At 41.8% G+C, this 27,279-nt stretch overlaps 2 protein-coding genes across 8 annotated transcripts in view; one reads left to right on the top strand and one right to left on the bottom strand.

The window, feature by feature from the left end:
* CACNA1C (calcium voltage-gated channel subunit alpha1 C) overlaps positions 1-27,279 on the bottom strand; it is a 723,808-nt gene that overhangs the window by 666,017 nt on the left and 30,512 nt on the right. The gene's annotated exons all lie outside the window — the stretch shown is intronic.
* Positions 24,123-27,279, top strand: part of DCP1B (decapping mRNA 1B) — a 62,384-nt gene continuing 59,227 nt past the window's right edge. The window contains exon 1 of one of the 2 annotated variants that reach the window (XM_001153642.7): positions 24,123-24,485. In XM_001153642.7, the coding sequence (XP_001153642.3) occupies positions 24,336-24,485 (150 nt within the window). In that variant the 5' untranslated portion in view covers positions 24,123-24,335. Of the gene's footprint in view, positions 24,820-27,279 lie in introns of both variants that reach the window. The other variant, XM_024347625.3, reaches the window with a different exon arrangement.

The raw sequence follows: 27,279 nt of genomic DNA, 5'->3' as shown, positions 1-27,279 counted from the left end.
CATCATACAGGAAATACTCGGTGGAGTAGAGATTTGATCCCAGGAAGTCTGGGTCCAGAGTCTACGTGCTTAACCTCTCTGTGTCACAGCCTCTCCATAGACAGGATCCATTTTATTTTGTATTTTATTTTAGTTCTAACGTTGGTGCTGATAGGACCATGCTTGTCCTGGATAAAAGGAGGAATTCAATAGTAAATAGGATAATAAAAGAACATTGGACTGATAGAAGATCTGTATTCTAGATCCATCTTGGTCACTGGTATTGTGACTTTGAGCAGATTATAAAACTCTCTGGCCCTCAGCATCCTCCTCTATAAAATTAGAAGTTGGACTAGATCAATAGTTTTCCAATGATTTAATCAATGTAACTGTCTTCAGATTAAGCCTCACTTAGAAACCCAATATACAAGCATGGGGTTGTTCTGGCTCAAGATGGGGGAAGGAGGATGCAGACCCGCTCTCCATGCCCCAAGCAGCTCCTGAGACACTGTCTTGGAACCCTTGTAACTCTGTGGAATACAATTTGAAAACCTCTAAAGTTTCTTTTGAAAATAAAACCTAAAAACCTTAAATTCAAATACTGCATCCTTAGGCATTCTTTAACACTGTGGGAAAACTTATAATATTCTGCTCACTTTGCTCAAAAACATTTGTTTGGATTGATGGCTTTGTGCAGAGGAGGCGAAGGTTTCAGGTATGAAGCATGAGGGGATCATACCAAGGACGGATAAGGATGTCCAAAACCTAAACACAGCCCCCCTCTTAACTGCTAGATGCTACCAGCCAAGTGGGCCCCTCTTGGGAGACAAGCTGCTCAATTCTCAATCTGTGTGTTTTCTCTAAATAGCTCTACAATTACTAAGCTGGGTTATTTATTAGAGTTTTACATTGATCAAAGTAGTACTACTTAATTCTTCATAAAACTTAATACTGATATTTCCTCTGGTCCCCATCATTAAGCTTGGTCAATGAATAATTGGACAAAAAGTGTCAGGGAGAGAGTGAGTCCCTCATGCTCACTCTGGAAAGATCAGAGTGAGCCTCTAGGGAAGGGACTTTCCGCTTTAAATGCCCACGCTCAAGTCAATTCCATTCTCTCCTCTCACTTCATAGGCATTTATAAATTTAAGTTTGCTGCAGTGCTTTGAAGAGGTTATACAATTGTTATGATGCAGTGTTCAAGGCAGACAGCTCCCCATAACTCAGAGGCCAAGACAAACAGGAATATATTAATAGCAGCCGCAGCATAAAGATAATTTATTTTCAGTATCTAGGAGCTGCGGGGATCAGCAGATAAGACTGTTAAGCATTTAAGCATTAAAGCAAAGGAGCTTAACAAATGGGGGGAAGACAGAAGGAGAGAGATGGAGAGAAGAAAGATTGATCTCCTTTGGAAACAATGTAGCATCTGAACCAATTAACCAAGAAACAATTATGTAGTTATGGGCAACACCAGGCAAAAAGGAAAAGACATTCTCCTAAACCCCCTTGCTCTGCCATTTGGGTGGTATATGCCACCCAAAGGGCAAAGCACTTGTTTAGCACTGGAAGAGAGTTTAAACCAGGGAACATTTTCCTTTTCTTTACACCCCTGCTCCCCAGCATCATCTGGCTTACTAGCCAGATGACAATAAACAAAAAAATAACCATTTTAATTTAATGAAATATCACAGTATCTTTCTTTGGGAAATGGCAAGAAAGAATTAGAAAGCTATTTCTCCACTAACTTTTTTTTCAACCCACAAAACCTGAAGGAAAAGCATCGTTTTGTAGTTTTAGTTCTTCTTTTAAAACATAACAGGGTACACATTTTGATTTTGTACTCCAAGAATGTATACTGTGTACTCCTCAAAATTTCCCCAATAGTACTTCATAAGAAAAGAATCTGACCACCAGCTAGACTGAAAATCAACACTGCAAAGTCTTGTACACAGTGAACTCTCACATGAAATCTTTACAGTCCACTTTTTAAGAAGAATATTCACATGGTTTCAGTCTTACAAGTTTGTGTCAAAACCCAAATGTTCAGAAAAGCATACACCATTTGTACACAGTGTAAAAAAGCCAATATTTATTGAATAAAAAAAGACATTGCCTTATACAGAGGAGTGAAGTCTTCCAGCATCTGCAACTTCCCACGCATCCAATTACTCATTTTCAGTGTCTCTTAAATGTGTTCCCTTCATTCATTCCTACCCATTGCCACTGCTAATAATTCAGAGCTCTCCTCACCTCTCACCTTTGCTGGTGTCATTGTCTGGCAGAAATTTGTATCTAACTGATCCATCTGACTTGAGGCTCACTCCTCAACCCCAATCAATTTTTCCCTCCAAATCCAACCTCATCATTCTAATACACAAATGGGACCATGCACCTTCCCTCCCGAAGAATTTCCAAGGCTCCCTGTTACCAACAGGAAAATCCAAAAGCTTTAGCAGAGCCAATAATTACTTGCCCATCTTGCCCAACTCAGCTTTTCAGCTTTATCTTCTATTCATCCATCCTTCTCTTTTGTATCCTTTTCTCCCACCCAAATAAATAGACCTCCAACTCTCACCTTCTTCAAATTGTTGATCATTTATACTCATACTTCTTCCAGCCAGCAACTGTTTCCATCCATCCACCACTGAATAGGCCAATAAGAACGCCAGCTCCCCCATGAAACTTTCCGACATTGCCAGGCAGTTGGCTTTCTTCTGGTCTTTCAAAGGCTTTTGCACATATGTCTACTAGTAAGGTAATAATTTGTTCTGTTATTGTTTCCAGTAAATGTCTTCCCCCCTTGGTTACCCTAGCGAAGTGCTACACAGGGGAATTATTTGTCTTTGTCTGCTCTGTGCCTAGCAAATCCTAGTAAATAACTGATAAATGCATGAATAAAACAAGTCAGGAGTTTAAAACCTGAGAAGAGGACAAAAATATGTGAAGTTAAATACTGAACAATAGAGATTGGTAATGGCTCTGCTCGGCCAATGAAAGAAGTCTGGGGAGAATTGACAAGGTAATAAAAATCCCAAGGCTGGTATTTTAGGTGAAAGCTTCTCCAAGAGGAGTTATTGGAGTCTTCAAAGGATGAAGAGGATTTGAGTCAGAAGACAGAAGATGGAACAGCATTTTGGGAGGCTGAGATGTGAGAGAATAAAGGAAAACAGGACGGCCCAAACTGTGTTGGGAGGCTAAAAGTAAAATGGGCCCAGAACCATTTTGGAGGCTTAGAGTAAACTAAATCCTCAACAAGAAGGTGTCTGGCCCTCAACTCTGCAGAGAGTGCAGAGCTGGAACGGGAAAAGGTGACCACCACATTCACCTCTAGAGTCTCTAACACACACCACAACACCCAGGGTACTCACCTAATGGATGTCAACCATGGCAGGGGGCAGAAAGCACTGCCCCAGCTGTGCTGAGACACCACCGCTTGGAATCAGCTCTTCCAGATGTTCTGTGGAACGCAGAACCATGGAACATGTCTCTGCACAGCTGGAGGTCATCTTTCCAATCTGAACCTAAGTTGGAAGTGACCCTTCCCACTAGAAGGGGCCCCCTCGCCTTCACTACGACCACAGAATTGCACAAAGAGACAGAGAACGCAGGGTAAGGGAACTGAGAGCAGCACTTTGTAGAGGCCGTGGGGAAGGCTAAGCCTGCCTTCCCCAGAAATAAGTGCCTGGAGCCTCCACTGTGACAAACGCATAAATGAAGTTTAGTACCTAATCAGAAGAACTGTGAAGAAAAGTTGGCACTCCAGAGCAATCCAAACAAGAACAGTGCAGGATAGTCAGAGAAGACCCAGACTGGACTAGCACAGAGACCACAGCCATGGCCACACCAGCTGAGGGTCTGCACCAGCTCCTTGGAGGAGGGATGGGTGATTGGTGCCACAGCCTGCTTTGGTCTTCGTGGTTTGTTGCATATAAGTTCGTGGCCTACAGTGTATAGAGATCTCCTGACAGGTCAGAGTGCAGATGCTCTCAACAGGCCCTTTGGTTCATCTTAATCAAATCCCAAGACACAGGCCACATGTCAGAACCTGCTACTTGTCTGCCAGTATCCACTCTCCCACATGGCTGCCCAGAACAAAGACTGCATTTCCTACCTTTCAGTGGACTGAGTTCTGGTTGTTGGGCTGGGAGGGAAAAGAGATGGGTGCAACCTGGCTTTGACTCCCCTTCTTCCATCCTGCTGCCTGGACTGTGAACACAGTGGGAAGCCATCATGGGCCATGCAGGGAGGGCAACACTCTAGGCGGGCAGGAGCAACAACACAGAAGGGGCCTGGGAGTCTGACATGGAGACACCCTGGATTGCTTGAGAGAGAAATAAATGTCTACCCCCCTTAAATTCACTGTTATTTTGGGTTTCTATTATAGCAGCTAGCTCTGTGTTCCCCATCTAAGGATGTCATCTATAAATACCTGGCCCAGGTGGAGCTGGCCTGACAGTCAGAACCAAGATTCCTGGGCCATACGTGGAAGTCAGGAAAGAAGCCCCTTATGCAATTTTCTCATAATGAGCCTCAGGTTTTCCTGTATATAATTCTGCCACAGGGCTTGCAGTGCAGTAAATGAAAAGATCTAGATAAATATCTCTGGATTGATTAAAAGCCTGTTCACTTTGAGCCAAGAGAAGGAAACCCAAGCTCAACATTTGTCAATTCCCAAAAGAGGGAGCCTCCTACAATGTCTGCACTGGGTACTAAGTGCAGGGCTTAGCTATTGCCTAATTCAACTCCTCCCCTTAATCTGGGAAGATTAAACTAGGTGGAAACCCAGGTTTCCTGACTCCCGGTGCAGTGCTCTTTTCAAGATATCTTACTGCCACTTTGAAGGCATTCATAATCTGAATGAAGTCTATTAAGCAGCAAAACATAATATCAGGCCCTGGTGTTCTGAAGAAGGTGTTGGGTAGCTATGCATTCTTCCATGTTACATCTGTCCTTTTTATTTTTCATTGGCAACCATAAGCTGTGAGCTGCATTTACTTAGAAAGGCACATTTTTGTCAAACTGGACTTACTAAGATGACTGGAAGCAGACATCCAAGAAGCACAGTAAGTACCTCTCCCAAATGACTTGTCCTGGAACAGTTACTAACAGCGCACCTCTGCCTGCTTTTGTGAAACCTGCATTCCTGGCATTTATGACAGGCTGAGGAATAATGAGGAGAGCCCAGAGCTTCCACATCAGCCAACAGGAGGAAGTTCTCACTCGGCAGGTGGAAGCTTCTCCTGGGGAAATCCTGGAGGCTCGTTGTTCCTGTCAACTACTAAAATGTACCCATAAATTTCCTGTGACAGGAGACACAGTGTCTGAGGAGTAGAAAGTGATAAAAGCCAAAAATGTAAAAGCATTCCTGCCAGAACTCAGCCCTTCTCCACGCATGGCATTAAATATACAAGAAAGGAAGCCACTCTCCACACCCTACACTCCATCCCTGACCACTGAGGCTGTCCAGGGTAGTAAGACCAGAAGCCACAGAACAGAGAATGGGTTCTAAAGTTCACTCCAACAGATGAACCTACAGAACGACAGAACACTCGATGCAGCACCACCAAAGCAGGTGGTCTATTTGTCAGCTTGACTGTTTTCTTTCGTTTTTAATGGCAGACCCAGAACAAGTTAATAATTTGGGGGGCTCAGTGCAGAATGAAAATACAGGGCTCCCTGTTCAAAACTTATTAAGAATTTCAAGGCTGTGACAGCAGAGTATAAAACCAGGCTCAGAGCCCTTCTCAGTGGGAGACTGTACAAGCTGCACGTTCTCAAAGCTAACCCTGGGTAGACTCTACCTTCCACAGCATTCTCTTTTTATACCAGGTAGAATGAATGATTTATTTAAGTACAATAAGTCTTCACTTAATGCCACTGATAGGTTCTCAGGAATTGTCGCTTTAAGTGAAATGATGATATAAGGGTATTACAAAATTGGTATAACAAAACCCATTTTCATAGGCTAATGGATACGAACAAGAGTTAAGGCTGGGTGACGTGGCTCATGCCTGTAATCTCAACACTTTGGGAGGCTGAGGCGGGAGGATCATTTGAGCCCAGGAGTTTGAGACCAGACTGGACAACATAGAGAGACCCCTTCTCTACTAAAAATACAAAAATTAGCTGGGTGTAGTCACATGCACCTGTAGTCCCAGCTACTCAGGAGGCTGAGGCAGGAGGACCACTTGGACCCAGAGGTCCAAGTTATGATTGTGCCACTGCACTCCCCCGAGGGTGAGACTCTGTCTCAAAAAAAAAAAAAAAAAAAAAAAGTTCCTTAGGGCATCTTTCTGGTCACAAAAACATTACCAAACCAAAAAAAAAAAACCCCAAATTTCTAAATAAAGACCAAAACACTTCTAATACTAAACATTGAAACAAATGTGAGCTATACATACATTTAAGAAAGATTACAGAAATGAGATAATTATTTACCCAAGTATTCCGGTTCCCCTGAACTCAGGTGGCCAGAGCCTGTCCTGGCAGCTCAGTGTGCACAGCAGGATCCAATCCTGGACAGGAGGCCATTCCATCACATAGAGCACTCGCACACACACCCACGCTCACTCATGCTGGGACCATGTAGACACAGCAGTTCACCTAAGTGCACAGCTTTGGGATGTGGGAGGAAACAGGAAAGGCTAAGAAAACCCATACAGATGTGGGGAGAACTTGCCAACTCCACCCAGACAGTGGCCCTGGCTGGGAATCCATTTTTTCTTCCCATCAATGTCATAATGAAAAGATGTTGAACACAATAAATGTATTCAAAGACCTGCTGTGCTTGCGATAGTCTGACTGTGTCCCCCAAAACGTATGTGTTGGAAACTTAACCCCCAATGCAATCATGTTGGGAGGTGGAGCCTTTTAGAGGTGTTTAGCTTGCGAAGGCTTTACTCTCATGAGTGGATTAACGCCACCATGAAAAGGACTTGCATATCTCTCTCTTGCCTTCTGCCATGTGAGAAGCAGTAAGAAAGCCTTCACCAGATGCTGGCGCCTAGATCTTGGACTTCCCAGCCTCCAGAACTGTGAGAGAAAAGATGTCTTTTTTTTTTTAGATGGAGTTTCTCTCTTGTTGCCCAGGCTGGAGTGCAATGGTGTGATCTCAGCTCACTGCAACCTCCACCTCCCGGGTTCAAGCGATTCTCCTGTCTCAGCCTCCTGAGTAGCTGGAATTACAGGTGCCTACCACTACGCCCTGCTTATTTTTAGTATTTTTAGTAGAGACGGGGTTTCACCATGTTGGCCAGGCTGGTCTCAAACTCCTGACCTCAGGTGATCCACCCACCTCAGCCCCTCAAAGTGCTGGGATTACAGGTGTGAGCCATAGTGCCCGGCAAAAATGAATGTCTTTATAAATTACCCAGTCTCGGGTTCTGGTATAGCAGCACCAAATTGACTATAGTGCTCTATCTCTGTGTTTAAATTACCTGTAGCAAATCCTGACTGCTCTGCCTATAGCGTAGGTGACCCTGAGCAAGTTATTTAAGCTCTCTGAGCCTCAGCTTCCTCAACTGTAAGATAAAAATGACAACATAAAAAATGATCTATGCAAAGCTATTTGCAGTTGGTTATTATCAACTATTATTATTACCTAGCAAAAAGGCAGTTGATTAAGAAATGTGCTGAGTGATAATTAGTGATTAGGAAGCATTTGTGAACGCAGTATCCAGAAATAATTTTACCATTAGGGAAAAATAGTTGACGTGTAGATATTTTCCTACCTACCCTGGAAACTATTCTATGAAAGACTTTTCATGTATGGCCCCAAGAAGTCATTTCCTGGCCACTGAGCCGAAGTTACTGGTAGGCAAATATGGGTTCCATACAGGGAAGAACTTTCTAATTCACCATCTGTTGAGAGGAGCTAATGAGCTCTTCATGGCCAAGGGCATTCAAGGAGGCTGAACCACCACCTTGTCAAGATGCAGAGCAAATTTATGTATTAGGCAGATGGCGTTCAAATCTCCTCCACTCCTGAGAGTCTATGGATTTGGTGCAATTTCAGTGCTTCTATTCTGTAGCTATGATGTCTAATTTTATTCCTCCCATGGCCCTCCACCAAATCAGCCCTTCTGTCTTCCCTTCTTTCCTGCTCACCCATTTTGTTGTAGCCAAGTGTACTTATAGTCCCAGGAAGCTTTACAGCGTCTAGAGTTCTCCTTTCCTACTGTCTCCTCTGCTGCCGTAAGTAGTCCACTTTCTCCCATTCCACGGCATCCTCTATTTTTATTCCTTTATTCTTGTTATATGCATGCAGCCTTACTTCAGGAAATTTGTGCTGATTACATGACATGAGAGGGGAGGAAGCAGAGCTAAGGGTGCAAGGCACAGGGTTGGAGACAAACAGCCCTAGGCATCCAAACCAGCTCTCTCAGCTACCAGGGGTGACACCGGACAACTTATTCAATCTCCCTGATCCTCAGTATTGTATCTGAAAAATCTAGAAAATATTAGCACCCACTTTATAGAGTTTTTCTGAGGTTTCGATGATCTAATACAAGCAAAGCGCTTCACATGGTATCTGGCACATAAGTAGTCCTCAGTGAAACTTAGCAGTTGTTATTATTGCTGTCCACCAAAGAGCATTTGTCAATGGCATCATATTCTTGCCTCCTTCAGTTTCCAAGAGAAGTGTGTGTGTGCACTTATGTGTGCATGTGAGAGAGGGAAAGAGAGACACAGGAGATACACACACTCTCTCAGAGAGAGAAAGAGAGAGAAAAAGTTCTCTGAAAGAAATGTATACCTTTAAACATTTGCCTTTCATACTATTTTAAAGCTCACCCTCCATATTCATGGTGCAATGCTGCATAGTAAGAAACATAAAAAGAAATTTAACAAATGGTTCCTCCCTGCAGAAAGTTTAAAAACATAAGAAATAAACAGAAACATAAACCATCTACCACTGATATCTTAAGGATTCAATTAAGTGGTAAATATTAAATACATGTAGGTACATATTTCATATTTAAAAATACTTCACATATTATGGACACTAAAAACTAAATCAATCTGTGAGCAAATCAAATGATTGCTATAGTTAACAGTATCCTCTCACAAAAATACCATGTTACATTAGAAGCCATCCAGATTTTTTTTCTTTCTTTCTTTCTTTCTCTCTCTTTCTTTCTTTTCTTTCCTTCCTTTCTTTTCCTTCCTTCCTTCCTTCCTCCCTCCCTCCCTCCTTCTCTTTCTTTTCTTTCTTTGTTATGTTTATTTTAGATACAGGGTCTTGCTTTGTGGCCTAGGCTAGAGTGCAGTGGCGTAATCATTGCTCACTGCAGCCTTGCACTCCTGGGCTCAAGTGATCTGCCTCAGCCTCCTGAGTGGCTGGGACTACAGGCACGTGCCACAACACCCAGCTACTTTTTAAAAATTTTTTGTAGTGATGGGATCTCACTATGTTGCCCAGGCTGGTCTTGAACTTCTGGGCTCAAATGATCCTCCCACCTCAACCTCCCAAAGGGTCAGGATTACAGGTGTGAGCCACTGTACCCAGCCCCAGATTCCATTTCTAATCCTCAATCAGCTCCATCTCTGCTTTTCCCTTTGCCCTGCCAACCTATCAAACCATAGACTCACCGAGTTCAGAGCCAAAGATGTAACTCAGAGAGTCACCCAGTTTGGTTTCTCCTTTTTCCCCTTTAACAGCAGCCATGAGAATCCCATCTGTTAAGGGAGAGTGACATATTTTGCTCCCTCATTAGATAATATTTAGGGAAGGGTTAAATGTTTTTTTTTATTAAAACCTTGGGACCACTTCTTTAGCTGGTTCAGTTTATTTGCATGTTTGTAGGAGAGCTAGGTTAGGAAAGAAAATCCAATGTTATCGTAAGGGAAAAGTTCTGTCTTCTGTTTCATCACGATCATTCTACTCACATGTAAATTTTGAGCACAGTACTATATTTTTATAATTAGATTTACTATATATTAAGTCAAGCTCCCTGTCCCTGCCAGTTACTGGCCAACTGAACTGAGTTTTCTTCCCAAATTAGTTGAGTTGTGCTTATTAAGACAGAGGGCCTGAATGAGCTCCGTCCCATCATTGGCTGCTGCCCTGTGCAACGCCCACGCATGGCTCCATCTCAGCTGATGGAGGAAGCGCTCGTCCACAGCCATAAACTTCAGCTTTCCTTGCTCTGTTGCTTTCATCCTGACTGCCTCTCAACATTCTAGCTTCCCCTCTCCAGCGGTGGTGTACTGGAGCCAGCTTGTACTAGTTTGTGAGAGAATATTGTTAAATTTTCAGAAATTTTGCCAGCCGATTGTTCAACATGGCCAGTATAAAAACTGAATTATGTGAACTTACAACTAAATAAATTATATTAGAAACAAAGAGAATAAATACTCAAAAACTCCTTCCTTCCTAATTATTTTACTACATTTTACCATTCCCTTTGCTCTCAAGGTTGCTTATCATACACGTCAGCCTATGCTATCCGCGTGGTGGAAATAGCACACCATGGTAAACCACTGCTCAACTCTCCCTAGCTCCCCTTGCAGCAGTGTTTACGTGGAGATTCTCAAATCAAGTCATTGTGAGAGTATTTACAACAGGGAGGTCAGCAAATGTGACACATCCGGGCTTGATTTATTGTCCTGTTAATTGTTTAGACCTCGGGTCTGCAAACTCTGGCCTGTGGCCTGTTTTCCTGTGTCCCCTGAGCTAAGAATGGTTTTTATGTTTTCAAAGGTTTTAAAAAAATATTCAGAACCTCCCATTGGTAGACACAATAGTATTGTGTTGAGTCCGTGTAGAAGGCAAGCAATGGTTTTTCTAATTTGTGGTGCTACTGCCTTCAAGCCAAAATGGGAGCCTCCCGCTGGGCTCTTCTTGCCTCTTCTGTCTCCTTCCTAATTACAATGAGTCTGGCATGAGGACACACCGACAGCTGACTCTGATGGAGCACAAGGCAAATGGAATCCAGTCCTCTCACTATCACAGTCATACTAGTTCCACAGAACCAATAATAGTAAAAATGTTTTTATCAGTAGAGGCATTAGGTCAGGAAAAAAAAAAAACAGAAAAAAGATACATTGACTGAAACCATGCTTACATCACCATGTTTAGTGGGTATCTGGCAATTATCCAGGCAATTGGATCCTAAGTAGCCAGACCATCTCTTCTCCCCTCACTCCCTGTGAAAAACTCTGTCTGGAAGCTTAATGATCTACATTACCAAAATTAACTGGGTAGCTGTAAAAGCTAACTGAGTTCTTTTATTTTTTAAGGGTGATCAGTTATCTTGTATCATTCTGAAACCCATAAATGCTTGAGCGTTCTTGAAGGGGCTGTCCCCATTTATAGCCAAGCTAAAAAGTACTAACGGAATTCTTTATATGATTACTAACGAGGCCACAATTAAATTTCAAAGCTGAAAACCAGCAGAAGCAGAACATTTTTAGTTGCTTATTCTCTTTTTCCCGCCGTGGGCCAGGGTTTCCGCTGCTACCTGGCATCAGAGTGCCACCATCCCAGTCTCATGCAGGCCCTCGGTGTCATCTCTTCCTCCTAACAATTACCCTGTGTCCAGCCTTTCCAATTTTCTAAATTGTAGCCAGAATTACCTTTCTGAAACTTTGATGTCACTTCCCCTTTTAAAGACTTTTCATTGTACTTCATTGCCTAGAGAATAAACTCCAAATTCCCAAAGTCCAAACGTGGTCCCAGAAGACTCCTAAGCACCCAGTGCCAGCCTGTCTTTCCAGAGTTGGCTATATCCTTAAGGAACAGGAAGCTTCTAAACCAGTCCTTCCCAAACTTGGAGGCACATTATAATTACCTGGGAGCTTTAAAGAAACTCAATGCCCAGGCCACGTCCTACATCAATTAAATCAGAATGTCTGTGGGTAAAGCCAGTGTCTGGCACCCTAGGTAATACCAAAACTATATTAGGATTTTGGTGACCCAGATTGCCTGGTAGATCAGGTACTGTTCTCAGAAATGTTTTAAATAGGTGGGCATGGTGGCTCACGCCTGTAATCTCAGCACTTTGGGAGGCCGAGAGGAGCGGATCACCTGAGATCAGGAGTTTGAGACCAGCCTGGCCAACATGGTGAAACCCTGTCTCTACTAAAAATACAAAAAATTAGCCAGGCGTGGTGGCAGCACCTGTAATCCGAACTACTCGAGAGGCTGAGGCAGGAGAATTGCTTGATCCTGGGAGGAGGAGGTTGCAGTGAGCCAAAATCGTGCCATTGCACTCCAGCCTGGGCAACAAGAGCAAAACTTCGTCTCAAAAAAGAAAAGAAATGTTTTAAACCCATTGTCACAATCAATACATTGATACATTGTACAATAGTTAGTTTTAGTGTATCTCCTCCATTAAACTTTAAGCTCCTGGAAGGCAGGGTCTGTATTTGTTTTGTTGTACTGATGATATTTAGACAGTACTCGGGACCTGATAAGTACTTGGCACCTAATAAGACACTCAACAAATGTTTTTCAAATCAAAGAACAAACAAATGAACAAATATATGAATGATTTCAACCAGGAGACACCGAACTAAGAAATGAAGTCATTCATGTCTTTTTGAATAAAGGTAATTATTTTAAAGATGGAGCACCCCATTTCCCACTGAATTGGTCATTATAAGCCTTGATAAATCCTTCTGGTAGAAAGAGCATTGCCTGGAAATCGGAGACCTGAAGTCTAGTCCTGTTCTGTCATTACCAAATAACAAAGTCAGTGATTTGTATTTATTAAGTGCTTGATATGTCCCAGGTACTTTATTTGTATTTTCTTGTTTAATCCTCAAAAATAATCTTACTAAATAGATATGATTAGCAACCTCATTTTATCGAGAAGGAAGCTGAGGTTTACCTAGGACAGGTGAACTGCCCAAGTACCATACTAGCTGAGCCAGATCTGAACCCAGGAAGTGCAGAGGCTGCCAACCAGGCTGTCCAGTGGTTCTCCATTCTGCCTGCTGTTTGAATCACTTTGAGACTGACCAGGGCCCAACTTCAGAATCCTATTAACTCCTCTGGATGAGCCCTGGCCATGGGGCTTCTTTTTAAATGCCTTCCAGCAATTTTAAAGTGTGGCCAGGGTTGAGAACTTTTGCCCTAGGCTCTCTCTACTCTAAGCCATTGTATCCTCCCAAAAGCCACTTCTCTGTGCTTCAGTCTCTTCTGTACAAAGAGGTGGCTGAAGCCACCTATCTTGGCAATAATTCTAGCTTGAATGCCTACAAATTATCCCTGCCCTTGCTCCACTTCCCACCTTAGGCCCTGGCAAACAGGGGACTCCTAGACTCTCCACATCTGACTCCAGACAGCTTTCCCCTGAAGTTTTCAGCCTCCACTACAGAAAACTTGGGGCTGGGATAAGCTAACACAGTCTTATTTTGTTAGATGCTGTACAGCAAGTAAAAGCTGTAGCTTCTTAAGAAGAATAAGGAGGATAAATGTAGCCCAACGGGTGCCCCTTGTCAGCCCTAATTGAGGATGGTCTTTCGGCACCAGGTAAAGGGAGAGAGAGTACAGAAGCAGAGTCCCCTGACTGGTAAACTAGCCCTTTCATAGAGCAACATGGTCTTCTCAGCCCTGCCTCAGAGGAATGGGTTTGGAGAAGCAGAAGATCCAGTCTGTTTTCTTGGGAAAGGAAACTCCAAGAAGGAGAACAGGAGAAAGCTGAGCAGGTAAAAACTACTGGTGGCTCAAGGATATACTATTTGCATAGGTGAATCCCTGGGCCAAGACCTGCCAGTCCGTGAGCAGGAAGGGATTGCTTCCATTCCCAGTGCTCTTGGGAGGCTCTGAGTCTGACTAGCTCCAAGGCCAGTGGGGACCAAGGTGGCTTTAGCATGACACCTGTGGCACTACCCAGACAAGTCTCTGGCTCCTCTGTAAGGCCTAAAGCTCAAGCCAACCAGAAAAGTCTTATGTCCAAGAATAACTGAGACCAGCCTCTAACTCTTAGGACCATTCCACCCTGGTCTAGGCACAAAGACAGGGTGTACAGTGTCTTCAGGTCGATACACTTGGCAATTCATGTAAAGAAACTGGAGCCTCTCTTGGGCCTCTGCCATGCTCCCATAGCGTCCCAAACTTTTCACACTCAACGCACTTTATTTTGATTACCTGCTTATGTGTCCATCTTCCCCGTGAGACTCTAAGTTCTAGGAAGGCAGGGAATGTGCCTGTCTTGTTCACTGCAATATTCCCAGCTCCTAGCCCGGTGCCTGTCTCATGGTAAGAGCTTCATAAATATTCATTGAATGGACAAGTGATTAAATGTAAAGGTTATCTCATAAGCGAATAAGCAATACTTGCTACCTACTCCATGGGAAAGTGCTGAGCCATGAGTTGCTATGCTTATTATAAGAACTCTCCCATTATAGACTAAACACAGGCTTATTTGGGTTAAAAAAAAAAAATGCCAATTTTTCTGACAGTTTGTTGTTTTCTTCTAAAGTCCATATAATTTTTAATAAAAGCGAACAAAACCAAACAGTGGTTTCAGTGTTTGGGGTTGTTTATAAATACACTAATACTGAAGGCCCACGGAGCCAGCCCTGTTAACAACACGGGCCCGGCTGGCTGCAGTCCTGGTCACTGCTCCTAGGAGTCTCCATAGCAGCAGGGGAAGGTCAAAGCACTGGGAGAGGGCTATTTATTACCAACAGGAAATGTGGAAAACACCCTGCCCTTTAATCTTCCAATTACCTCAAGGAAAACAGAAAACAATGTTATCATCAGACATTATCCACAGAGAAAACAGAGCCTTCTGTGGATGCTCAAACCCTACTTCTAAAGCCTCATATTTTATGATTACATCAAAACACTTAAAGTGTTTCTAAGAGCTCTTTCAGCAATACTCACAACAAGCACAAAAATAAATGTTATAACATTATCTCCTTATTAGAGATAAGAAAAACTGGTCTGGATTCTACGTAATTTCTTCCATACCCACAGAAATGGGTGAGAACCTACAGATGCTGCCTTCCAGCCCACAAGGCTGGTACCACTGCCCTCTGCCTTACCTCCAAAGATAGTCACAACAGGTCCTGAAAACACCCAAGATTCCTGCATTAGTATCAGAGCAGAGATCTGTATCTGTGTTTTTTGCATCATGCTCCTGGTCCCAAGATCCCCAAGGACATCACAGAAATAAATCAGGGGCCTGGCAATGGCGATTTGTTAAAAATTAAAAATTATAACCATTAGTAAACCAAAAAATGAGGAGCAGTAATTCTTTGCTTTACATTAGTACATTTTGTTATAAGTGCCTTTATAAATGATAAAGTACTAATTTTTGTTCTGGAACTAAGTATGACCCTTTTGTGCAGGATATAAATCTTGCTATTCTCAGGAGCAAGGGCCAATGACTAAACATTCATGGAGACCTATCTTCATACCAGGCAGGCACTTTATATTCTAAACACGTCACAGGCATTATATTATCTAGTTATCACAGTAACCCTAGCAGGTTGCCATTATTGTTGTCTCTATTTTATAGATGAAGAAACTGAGGCCCAGAGCTTTAGAGTCTCCCCAAGTTTACACAGCTAGAGGGAGACTGAGACTTGGGTTTCTTTGACTGCAGAGCTCATGCTTGCAATCATTTTGCTGTATTGTCTCCAAAAGAGAAAGACATTATGCCACTATGGCTAGGTTTAATTTTCTGTAGTTTAGGGAGATTGAAGGAATCCCAAATCCCAGAAAAATCAGTCAGCTAAAGTCACTCAGAAATATTTCTGGTCATTTAGGTGTCCTCTAAGCACAAGGCCAAAAATAACAGTGATTTAAATGACACTGGAGTAGAAATACAGGTCACATCCAATTACAATGGATCTCAAGGGAGCATCCAAGCTCTTATTGTGTCCTGGAACTTTTTATATTAAATATTGCTTTCCCCAACTACTAGAGGTGTCACTGATCCTCCTTCCTTTTCTCCAAATTCTGGTACTTGCCTGTACATCACAGCTGAACCCTTGATTATACACTGTCTTTTACTGTTCACTATTTTTTCATGTATGCTAGTCTTTGTCTCCTCAACTAGATTTTAAATTCCTTGAGAATAGAAACTGGGCTTCCAGTCTATTGTGTATTTACCATGTGCACAGACTGGGTGCCTACTGAGCATGTAGAGAGTCCTCAGTATAACTTATGTATTGATTTGTTTAAATAATACAGGCCAAAAACCTTTTTCTGTAAAGGACTAGATAGTAAATATTTTAGGCTTTGCAGATCACATGGTCTCTGTTGCAACTACTCAACTCTGCTGTTGCAAGGTGCAAACAGCCATAGACAATCCAATGAGCATGGCTGTGTTCAAATAAAATTTTATTTACACAACAGGCAGAGGGCCAGATTTAGCCTGTGAGCTGTAATTTGTCAACCCAATATAGAATATTTATGATAGGCTTGAGGGCCCGGGTAAGGAAATATTCTCAAATCTCAGCATTATAGAAGTAGATACTATACCTCCCCTTCATCCCTCTACCCCCTAGTCCCCACTATTAGAGTTCTAGCTCCTGACCAAGCCAAGTATTTTTCCAAAGCCTCTCATCTTGGACTTAAGGTTAGTTTAGCACAATATTTTGCAGTTCAATTACCTTTGGGGCTTCATACATCAGTTTAAAAAGAGAAAAATCAATGACAAGGTGAAAAGCTAACATAGTAGGTTGTAAGAACAATAAGTAATTACAAAATTCTTCAAATGCATTCCACCCAGGAGGCTCTGACACTCTTTCCCAACTGCTTCTTACAGACTGCCATGCAAATCATCACAGGTGGTTTGAAATACTCATTTCACCTGGATTAGCAATCTACAGAGAGAGCCCATCCACCCTGGCAGGAGGCCACCTACAGGATGGCAAGGGGAAACATTCCTTTCTCCCCACAACAACAGCTTTCCTTCGAGCATGAGGGAACACAACAAATGGAAGAAGAAAGGCTTTTCGGCCCTTAGTTTTGATTTAACGTTAAAAAGTCTTTAATGGGCTGCTTTCCTGACCTAATTTCAGTGTGAGATGTTTCCCTAAACAAATTGTTCAGTATTGTTTCTGGGCTTTTCTACATGCTTGTAAAGATTTGATACGCATTTGATATGAACCGAGGTAGCTTAATAGAGAACCACAGAATCCGTAGCTGCGTAGCACTCTTCTAATTCAATCTCTTTATTACACAGAGAAGTGAAGTGACTTGCCCAGAACTGTGGGTTCTTTGCTCAAAGCAGATAATCATTCGGGTCATCCCTCTATGACCTCAGCGCTATGCTAATGAATCAGCTAGTGCACACCTAGCTAATGGGAAAGACAATCCGGTGACAACCCTCAACACTCCTCCATGTCCCAGGACAAGGCTCCTATATGTGAAATCAGCCACATCCAATATCATCTTCCTCAATGATGTGACACAGAGCTGCCTGTGTTTTCAGAGGCATGGCCAGCAACTTCCATTGTCCTTTCCATGGTACACTGAGAATAAAACAGAGATTTGTCTTCTGCAGTTTCTACTTCCTCCTTTTTCCTTTTTCTTTCTTTCTTTTTTTTTTTTTTGAGACTGAGTTTCGCTCTTATCTCCCAGGCCAGAGTGCAGTGGTGCAATCTTGGCTCCCTGCAACATCTGCCTCCCGGGTTCAAGTGATTCTCCTGCCTCAGCCTCCCGAGTAGCTGGGATTACAGACGCCCGCCACCACGCCCAGCTAATTTTTTTGTATTTTTAGTAGAGACAGGGTTTTGCTATGTTGGCCAGGCTGGTCTCGAACTCCTGACGTCAGGTGATCCGCTCATCTCGGCCTCCCAAAGTGCTGAGATTACAGGCGTGAGCCACCGTGCCCGACCTCTACTTCCTCTTTCCTAACATCTTTTTCTCCCTGTTGGTAATCAAATGACTGATTACTTTGAGACTCGTGGACGTTGGGTAGCACTATCAGGTCTTTGCATTTTAAGCCAATGATCTCTTCATGTGGAATTAAAGGTGCTTCCTCATATCTTAGGGTGATGCCCCGAAATACAAAGAAGCAAATCAAAAGGTGTAGCTATTGTAGAGATCCTCTAGACCCACTGAGCTTTCACCTGACTCCTGACAGTGACAGTAAATTAATAGATTTCATGGGACTGGCAAAGAGAAGCAAAGAGAGTGGTCAATTCATCAGTGATCTCTCCACTCCAAAAAGCTCTAATTACCCCAGTCCCCCTCCGGGTCAAGTTAAGAGAGGTCTAGTCCAGGGAGTTATAAGGCCCAGACTGGAGAATTTCTGACCTTTTCAAAGGTACAGGTTACCTCTTACCCTAGCAAAAGCCCCCCTGGTAGATGTCTGCCTTCCCCACATTCCCCAGTCTTCACCCCATATCTGCCCCTTCTCATTCTGCTCTGGCTCTCAAACAATTGTTTCAAATCTTAACCTTTTGTATAACCCTGCAGAACAAAGAGCTATGTCTCCTATATTTTATCTTCCTCTGTGAAGTTTCTGATAAATATGTTTTAACTTGCATCCTGTATCGTATAAAAATATTGGGAATGTGCTGCCCTGGGAATTAACATATTCTTTGTCACTTATGCAGAATTTTTTTGATTTGAACACTAATTGGGTAATTGGATTAAAAGTATCCCTTCTGGGCTTCTATTAGAAAGAATAATACTGGTCATGAAACTAATAATAATGATGATGAAGATAGTGATACTCTTACTACTAATAATTATAATAGTTTTTTGGGTTTTTTTTCCATTTGCAGTACATTGTACAGATTGCAAAGCTTTTTCTGGTACATTTTCTCACTTGATCTCATTTACCCAGTGAAATTGGTAGAGCAAATATTATGTTCCCCAGGGTATAGGTGCGGTCATTTGTTGAATGTCACGTAGATAGAAAGAGGTGAAACTAGTTTCCCTTTCCAGGAGGGGGTGCCCTTTCTACTGTGCTCTGCTGCTTGAAACATAAATGAACCATGCATTGAAAACAACTGATAACACACTGCTTCAAACTGTTCTCCTCCACAGGGAGAGAGAGTTAATTGTTCACTTCTATCATCCTTTGGAATAAAATTCCTAGCAAAAAAAGGGCAACTCATACAGATGGCAAAAGCACAGCATCAGAGGCTAAGTCATCTCAGAATCACAAATTCTTAGGGGCATCCTGAAAGCTCCTCTCTTCCTCTCCATTCTAACATATTCTACTACAGGACAAATGCCAGACTTAGAGGGTATTTACACAACAAAGAAAAGAGTACTAATAAAGCAGACTGTGTATTTGTGTTTTAAAATTGTGATGATATAGTCAATCTATATTTGCATACAAACATTCATTCATGCCTACAAAACCAGTTTTCAGTTATATTCTGATTTTCAAAGAATCTAAACATACTGTCTTCTTACAATTACCTTAATTGATTAGGTGCTGAATTTTGTCTTACTCAGTCATTGCCATGGTATAAAAATCCCAGACCCAAACATTATTTTTTTATCATTCTACAAACTTGTTTTAAATTGCAGTAGCCAACTTTGTAAAACACAAGTGTGAGCATATGTTTAATCTCATAATGACAATTATAATATAATCGTGAAACTCGAAGCCACCAATATTTGTCCAAGGTATCATCATGAGGCTTATGGAAACACAGTGGAAGTACGCCAGCACTCTGGACGCCAACAGAAATGGAAGTTACACGGATTAAAAAAGAATTTGCCTATTCGAAATGGTCTTTTACTAATATCGAGCCTGCAACTTAGTATATTTGGATAAGTGATGATGACCCGGTTTTACAAACACAGATTATTCAAATAGAAAGAAGGCAGAAGGCTGACGTCATCCTAGAAGGTCAGAGCTTTAGGCCTTTGTGGGGAGGAAAAAAGAATAAAAAATAAATAAAGCTCTGTGGGCCAGGGAGATGAACAATATGGCAATGCTGAAGTCATTGCAACATTATTTATCTTTTTTCTCTGAGTATGATTTCTAATCTTCAAGAGTTTTTTGTTTGAAAGTTAAAAAACCAAAAACTTTTCCATATTTTTCTGTCTCCCTTAGAATATAAAATCTGAGAGATCAGGACTTGCTATTGCACATTTTTTTACCCCAACTTGGATTTCATTATTTTATAAATCATGAGCTCTTTAAAAAATGCTGACATTTAATGAGTAAATTCAACTAACTCAGGGTTTAGTTCAAAAGAATAAGCATTTATTGAATCTCTATTATGTACAAGGCATTGGACCAAGTGCTAGGGAGACTACATGGTGATAAGCACATAAAAAATAACATCTCCATCCTGAGCAACATAGTGAGACCCCATCACTACAAAACATGAAAAATAACATCTCCATCCTGAGCAACACAGTGAGACCCCATCACTACAAAACATGAAAAATAACATCTCCATCCTGAGCAACATACTGAGACCCCATCACTACAAAACATGAAAAATAACATCTCCATCCTGAGCAACATACTGAGACCCCATCACTACAAAACATGAAAAATAACATCTCCATCCTGAGCAACATAGTGAGACCCCATTACTACGAAACATGAAAAACATTGGCCGGGCATGGTGGCACCAGCCTGTGGTCGCAGCTACCTGGGAGGCTGGGGTGGGAGGAGTGCTTGAACCCAGGAGGTCAAGGCTGCAGCGAGCTGTGATTGTGCCACTGCACTCCAGCCTGAGCGACAGAGAAAGACCCTGTCTCAAAAAATAAATAAATAAATCAGTAAAACTTTATGAAACATACTATTTCCTCCTTTTTGCTTATCTGTCAAGAAACTCAAAGCCCAATTTCTTGTTCAATTGCAATAATGTTTTCAGGCTGGATTTTCTATAACAATTCTCTTTTATTACAATGACTGTTTTTTTTTAGAATTGGAAAAAAATGTACATGTAACATAGTAAATAAGTAAGTCTAAGTCAGGATAAAGTGAGCTAAGTGCCACAAGAAAAATCGCAGCAGAATGCAATGAGGATTCATAGGCTGAAAGGATTGTATGGGAGAAGACAGGAGGTGAGTTTTCCAGGAAAAGGTCATTCCAAGCTAAGAAGACAGATGGGCAAAGGTACAGAGATGGGAACGTGTAAGACACTTGGGAGAAAAGAGTTCAGATACAAGGAGGTTAGAACAGAAGATGGGTTGTTTCATTAACTCTAAACACACAAAAAATTAACTCTTCTCTACTAAGGGTCATATTGGCATGTTGTTCACATACGTGAAATTTTCCCCATAAGCAAAGTAAGGGTATCTTCATCTTACTCGTCAGTGAGACCAAAGACTGGAGATGACATGACCATGTAATTTCAGCACAGACACAAGAAGCAACAATAAATCATGAAGAATTAATGAATTTCATCAAGTGAGCACTCAATAAATGCTTTGCAATTGTAGTCATACAGATCACTAAGACTTGTATACACTTTTGTTTTATGAACATTTAAGCTTTTACGATGGCCCCTATATTGCCTGTCTTCTCTAATGAGCTCAAAGCAATTCGTTCTTTGGAGGCCATGATCTATTCTTTACACTTTAAAGATGGAAAGACTGAAAAATTATGAGGACAATGATCTGTGTAAGGATCATGGAACTTAACAGACAAAAGAAAAACAATGCCTCATTATATGTACGAGGGAAATGCAAAGTAGAATCTGTGGGTTCATGCTGAAAAATCAAAATTAGAACAGCTAATCAAGTGAGAGAGTGTGACTAGTTCAAGAGTTAATCACAAAATTCTCCATTGCCCATATTACAGATTAAACTTGTTTTTAGAAGCACATATGTGATTAAGAGCAAAGAGGTCAGTAACACTGGAAAAAGGTAGTGAACTAACATGGAAAGTTGTCTAGTCAGCTTTGTGTGGTTGCTCAGTTGCTGCAGCCCTATGTTTTTCAAACTACAGGTCACAATCCATTAGTTGGTCATGAAACCAATTTACAAAGTCACAAATAGCATTTTAAAAAATGTCTGTATACTTAGTATTGAAACATTTATTCTAGTTAATATCAGGTATAAATATATAAACATATGTTCTCAGTCAGACTGCAAATGACCCCAGCCTCAGTCAAAAAAAAGTTGTTTGAAAGCCATTGCTGTATTCTTCCCCACTGGGAAGTTAGGCTTGGGAGTCAATAGGACTGAGACTCCAAAGTGCAGCTTAACCAAGAATTTCAGTACAATTGAAATTGTGACTGCAAAGATTATATTGCAACATATTATTATGAGAGGGTATGTGTGCCGTATCTATGATATTTCTAGATCAAATAGGTAAGAATTTATGAATGTGAGTAATAATGTCTGCACAGTTGTTCTAATATTTAATGCTAGATAAATGGTTTAGATCAACCATTCTCAACTTTTTAGGCTCAAGACTCCTTTACACTCTTAAAAATTATTTTTTTAATTACTTTTGATTTATTTTATTTTTGAGATGGAGTCTCGCTCTATCACCCAGGCTGGAGTGCAGTGGCAGGATCTCGGCTCACTGCAACCTCTGCCTCCTGGGTTCAAGCGATTCTCCTGCCTCAGCCTCCCGAGTATCCGGGATTACAGGCACCTGCCACCACTCCTGGCTAATTTTTGTATTTTTAGTAGAGACGGGGTTTCACCATGTTGGCCAGGCTGGTCTTGAACTACTGACCTTGTGATCCGCCCGCCTCAGCCTCCCAAAGTGCTGGGCACCGTTACAGGCGTGAGCCACCGCACCTGGCCCACTCTTAAAAATTATTAAGGACTCCCTCAGAGAACTTTTGTTTATATGAGTTATATCCACCTATATTTACCATATTGGAAATTAAAAATAGCTTTAAAGACCCCGGGCTATGTGTGTTTTGTTTGCAGTATATGAAGAAACTCTGGCCTCATATGTAGATAATGTAGTTGGAAAAGAGATGGATATTTTAATAGAGTTTTTCAGATAATTGTGGATATTCTTCTTGTATAATATACCAAAACTTGACAAGCTGGAGTTTCTCAAAGCTTAGCTGCAATGTACTATCTGAAATCCTATTAACTTTTCATACTGTTATATTAAAAATCCATTAGTCCACCTTGTCCTTGAATGGATCTTTTGCCTGTGCATGATTATGTAGCACGAGACATTGGTCTTTTGGAAAATACTGGACCACTGAGTTAAGCAGATCTTTGAGATATTGACACTTTCCATTATACAAGATTTGTTAAAATTGCGCTCATTAATATCATCACTGATCTCATCAGAAAAAAAAATTAAGTACTGAGATGTCAAGCTCATGGCAGTAGATACACATTTTCTAAACTTTTAATTCTGGCTTGAAGGCTTAAAAATTATCATTGGCAGCAGTAATTGTCCCTTGTTTTCCTGAAAGTGACAGGCACACTTTATTTATTTTCAGAAAAATGTCTGTCAAGTACCTGTTTGAATAATCATAGTTTGCCCATCTTTCTTTCAAGTAAAAATGTTTTATGAAAATAAAAATAAAAACATGAATTCGGCCTACAACTCAAGCACAGAAGTATTTTCCTAGAGATAAATATGACACACTTCATTTTGCAGCAGACGTGCTTTATGCCTATTTCCTATTTTTTCATGCAGAATGTTAAAAAGAATTGTACCCAAGGATTAAGCTTCAATGAAATTAATAATTCTTACTGCTTATCAAGAACACCATCAGGTGACACTGGCTCTCTACCTTCTTCTTTTTTTTTTTTTTCTTTTTTAACTGAGAGTGCAGATTAGTGACGCGTACTTTGACTAGCAATACAGTTTGGTGCCCCTGCCTTGATTGGGTTAAGCCACCGGCGCTTTTAACCACCATTGTCTGCAAAACGTCACCACAGTGAACAAGTCAAATAAGTAAGTCTCAGCATTGTCATAAAAGGTTTTTTTTTTTTTTTTTTTTTTTTTGACCTTGCAGATCCCCTGAAAGGGTCTCAGAAACTCCCAAAGGGTTCCAGGACCACACCACACTTTGAGAACCACTGGGTGTTAGCGCATTCAGAAATCAATTCAGTTCTCTTTCTCTTCAGAGTTCTTGATGCTCGAGGCTTATTTATTGTGATAGATTTGATCACTGAAGCGCCAAAGAAAAGATATGCCAAGGGGTCGAACACATCCAAGAAGGAAATCCTACCGCACACACAGCTCAAAGGCTCGAGCGCGTAGAAAAACAGCTCTTGGAGAAAGAAACGGGATGCAGAGGGCAGGCCTGGGCTTGTCGTTGCCAGTGGCAACGATCCTCAGTGGGCGGGGCGCGGCCATCGATTAGTGAGGCCTTGCGTCTGTCGGCGGGCAGGAGGGTGGGGGTGACTGGAGCCGGAAGGCCTCCCGGGCCTTGTGGTCGCCGTGGGTTCTCGGTTGCGAGGCAGCTCGCTCGTTCTGCGATCTATTGAGAGTGGCTTCCAAGAGCCCCGTGCCTATGTCTGGGAGGGAGGGAAGATGGCAGCCGTGGCGGCAGGCGGCCTGGTGGGAAAGGGGCGCGACATCAGCCTAGCGGCCCTGCAGCGCCACGACCCCTATATCAACCGCATCGTGGACGTGGCCAGCCAGGTGGCTCTGTACACCTTCGGCCATCGGGCCAACGAGTGGGTGCGTGCGGACGCGGCGGAGCAGTGCAGCCCAGGGTTGGGGTGGAGGCGGGGGGCGTCAGACTCAGGACTTGAGGACCCGGTGAGGGGGAGGAGACGTTGACGCCCTGGAAGTGGGTGGATCTGGGGACTGAGGCCGAAGTTGTGGAGATGGGGTCTCGGGGGTTTGGGGGAAGGAAGGCGGATCTGTGGAGCTACCTGGAGTTGGGGAAAAGACTTAAATGTCTAACGTACCCAACGCTGGGAGACCAGACCGATCGGGTACCGCACCATAAGAGCCGAAGGAAAGGAAGGACCTGATGCCTTATGGCCGGAAGACCGATGTGCTCGAGAAAGTAAAGCAGAGTTCTGTTACAGTGAATCTGTGGCTATGGGGGAGGCAGGGACAGCAGACGAATAAAAGTGCAGAGTTCTGATTTTGGAATGTCAGTCTTAGATGGGGCAAAGAGAAATCAAAACTTGATAGAAGGGGAGAAATCTGCAAGTTGTAAACTTAAGGGGAAACACCAAGAAAAGAGCCAGCCTCGTCAAATAAAAAACAAAATGCGGCAGGGTCTAACACTTAGAAGGAAGCTGATGCTCTTGGGAAGATTATTACACGGCAGCACACCAAGTTCGATATTGGAGGTCATTTGGGAGCCAAATTATTTTAGTGCTCTTCTCAAAGCAGAGTCCCAGTAAATGGTAATGGAATGAAATTTCATTTTCCTCATAGTTAGAATGGGGTAGAAGCCTAGAACACTGGAATCCTGTTGCAGGGATTGCTGCTTGTAATTTTGTAACCCACCCACTCGAATGTAGAGAGATGTAATTTTGTTTCTTTACTCATAATGAGTTTTGTCCAAATAATATTCATCATCCACTATGTATCACATACATGATATCCATCATTTTAAAATAAGTTACAAAACAGTATGGAGAACTTAGCCTTGATGAATGGATTTCAGATAAACTTTTTGTGTTCTTCAAGTCGGTTGTATGAACATCAAAACTTAATCTAGGAAAACATCCATGTTGAACAACTCTGTATTTTTTTTAACACCCACATTCATAAGCCTACTTATCTCCAGTATAGTTCAGCAGCCTGTAGTAAAAAACTCACCTGAAAATCATTAACATAAAAATAAAAAGACAAGCAAGAATGGGGTAGACAAACAGTTTTGCCCAAAGTTCTTAACGGAGGAAATTTGCCGGAATGGGGCAAAGAATTTAAGTCTGCTCTCCTAGTAGCCAAACACAAAAGGAGAACAGGAAGAGCTCTTTAATATTCGTTCTTCTGTAATAGAAAGTGTACCTCTTGATCAGGAGAAAGAGGTTATTTCCCACTAGTTTCCAGGGGAATTTGTCACCTACTTTTTTTTGTTTGTTTTTGTTTGTTTGTTTTTTCGAGGTGTCACCTTCGTTTTTACATAAAGAACATTGAGCAACGTAGACAGTTTCCTCCATGGTAATTAAAAATATGTAAGAAGATATTCTACATATGGCTATTTTGCTGCTCTGTAGAAAAATGCTAAAGGTATAATGTTACAATCCTGTAAAAGTAATTCCATAGTAGAGAGATGAGGACCAGGGATGTATAGTTCTGTAAGTTGACTTGACACTGGGATTCGAGTCTGGAGAATCCCAAGAAACTGTCAGTATAAAGAGAGTAGAGCATTTCTCTTGAATAATAGTTGTTTCCTGTAGGCTTTTGACCGTTACCAATGTGATAGATACCTTTTTAAGATAGTTACAGATGTTTATTAGATACCTAAAGCCTCATCAAAAAGCAGATGTGTCACAATGCATTAATTACAGGAGTTATGTTTTCCTGCTTGCTGGATATGTTGCCTTCAGACAGGGCATAATTCATTCAGGAAAAGGTCATTCTTTCAAAGTTCTAATCTTCAAGGCTGTGGTAGCCAGAAAAACAGAGAGACCTAGTTCAACTGCAGAGCAGTTGCTGGAGGCAAACTAATTATGACCACTGTCTCCATGTGCTGTCACTGTGGATGGGAGCCGTTTGAATGTAAACCTAATAAGAATATGAGAACATTGTTGAGAATAGAGGAGAAAGTATTTACAAGAAGGCAGGGGGGATGTTAAGGAGGGGAATTCTTACTGCCCTGAAAATGGATGAAGAATGACTTCAGCCTTTCAAAGGAGGAGAAATTAGGAAGGAAAGGTGTCTAGAAAATGAACTGCTTTAAAGAAGGATTAAGAAAGATTATGTGATGACTGGAATAGGAATTTTAGAGTTAGACCTACTCCCTGTTGCCAGGAAAGACTGCCCCCCGCCTCCAAAATATTAATACCTATGTGTCAATTGAAGACCATAACCCTGGTATTTTCCAGCTCTCAGTCCTTAGACCAGTGGCTCTCAGCTGGAGTTGATTTTGCCCCCAGGTGACATTTGGCAGTGTCTGGAGACGTTTTTGGTTGTCACACTGAAGGGAAGAGTGTTATGACATCTACAGAGTAGAGGCCAGGGAATGCTGAGCCTGAAAACTGCCCTAAAGTGACTAAAGTTGTGTTCCTAGCTAGTGGTTTTCTAAGTTTTTGGTGTATCCACATAAGTCAGAGTTTTTTAAAAGTGAAAAATGCCAAACTAAAACCTCTGGATAATGAGACCCAGGCATTTCATATTGTTGAAAGCCTCATAGGTTACTCGCATGCTACATGCATGATGAAGAGAGATTTGGGAGGATAAGTTGAGACCTACTTTTTGATTATTTTAACTGAGAACAATCAAGTTAAAATAGAGATTGCGTTGAGCTAGTTTGTGTCAGACAGTGTGCAAAGTCCCCAAAATTTGC

This window comes from Pan troglodytes, chromosome 10 (assembly GCF_028858775.2).
Source record: "Pan troglodytes isolate AG18354 chromosome 10, NHGRI_mPanTro3-v2.0_pri, whole genome shotgun sequence".
In the NCBI taxonomy this organism is placed as follows: Eukaryota; Metazoa; Chordata; class Mammalia; order Primates; family Hominidae; genus Pan; species Pan troglodytes.
Note: the sequence above shows the minus strand (reverse complement) of the source record. Positions and strands in the feature narration are given on the sequence as shown.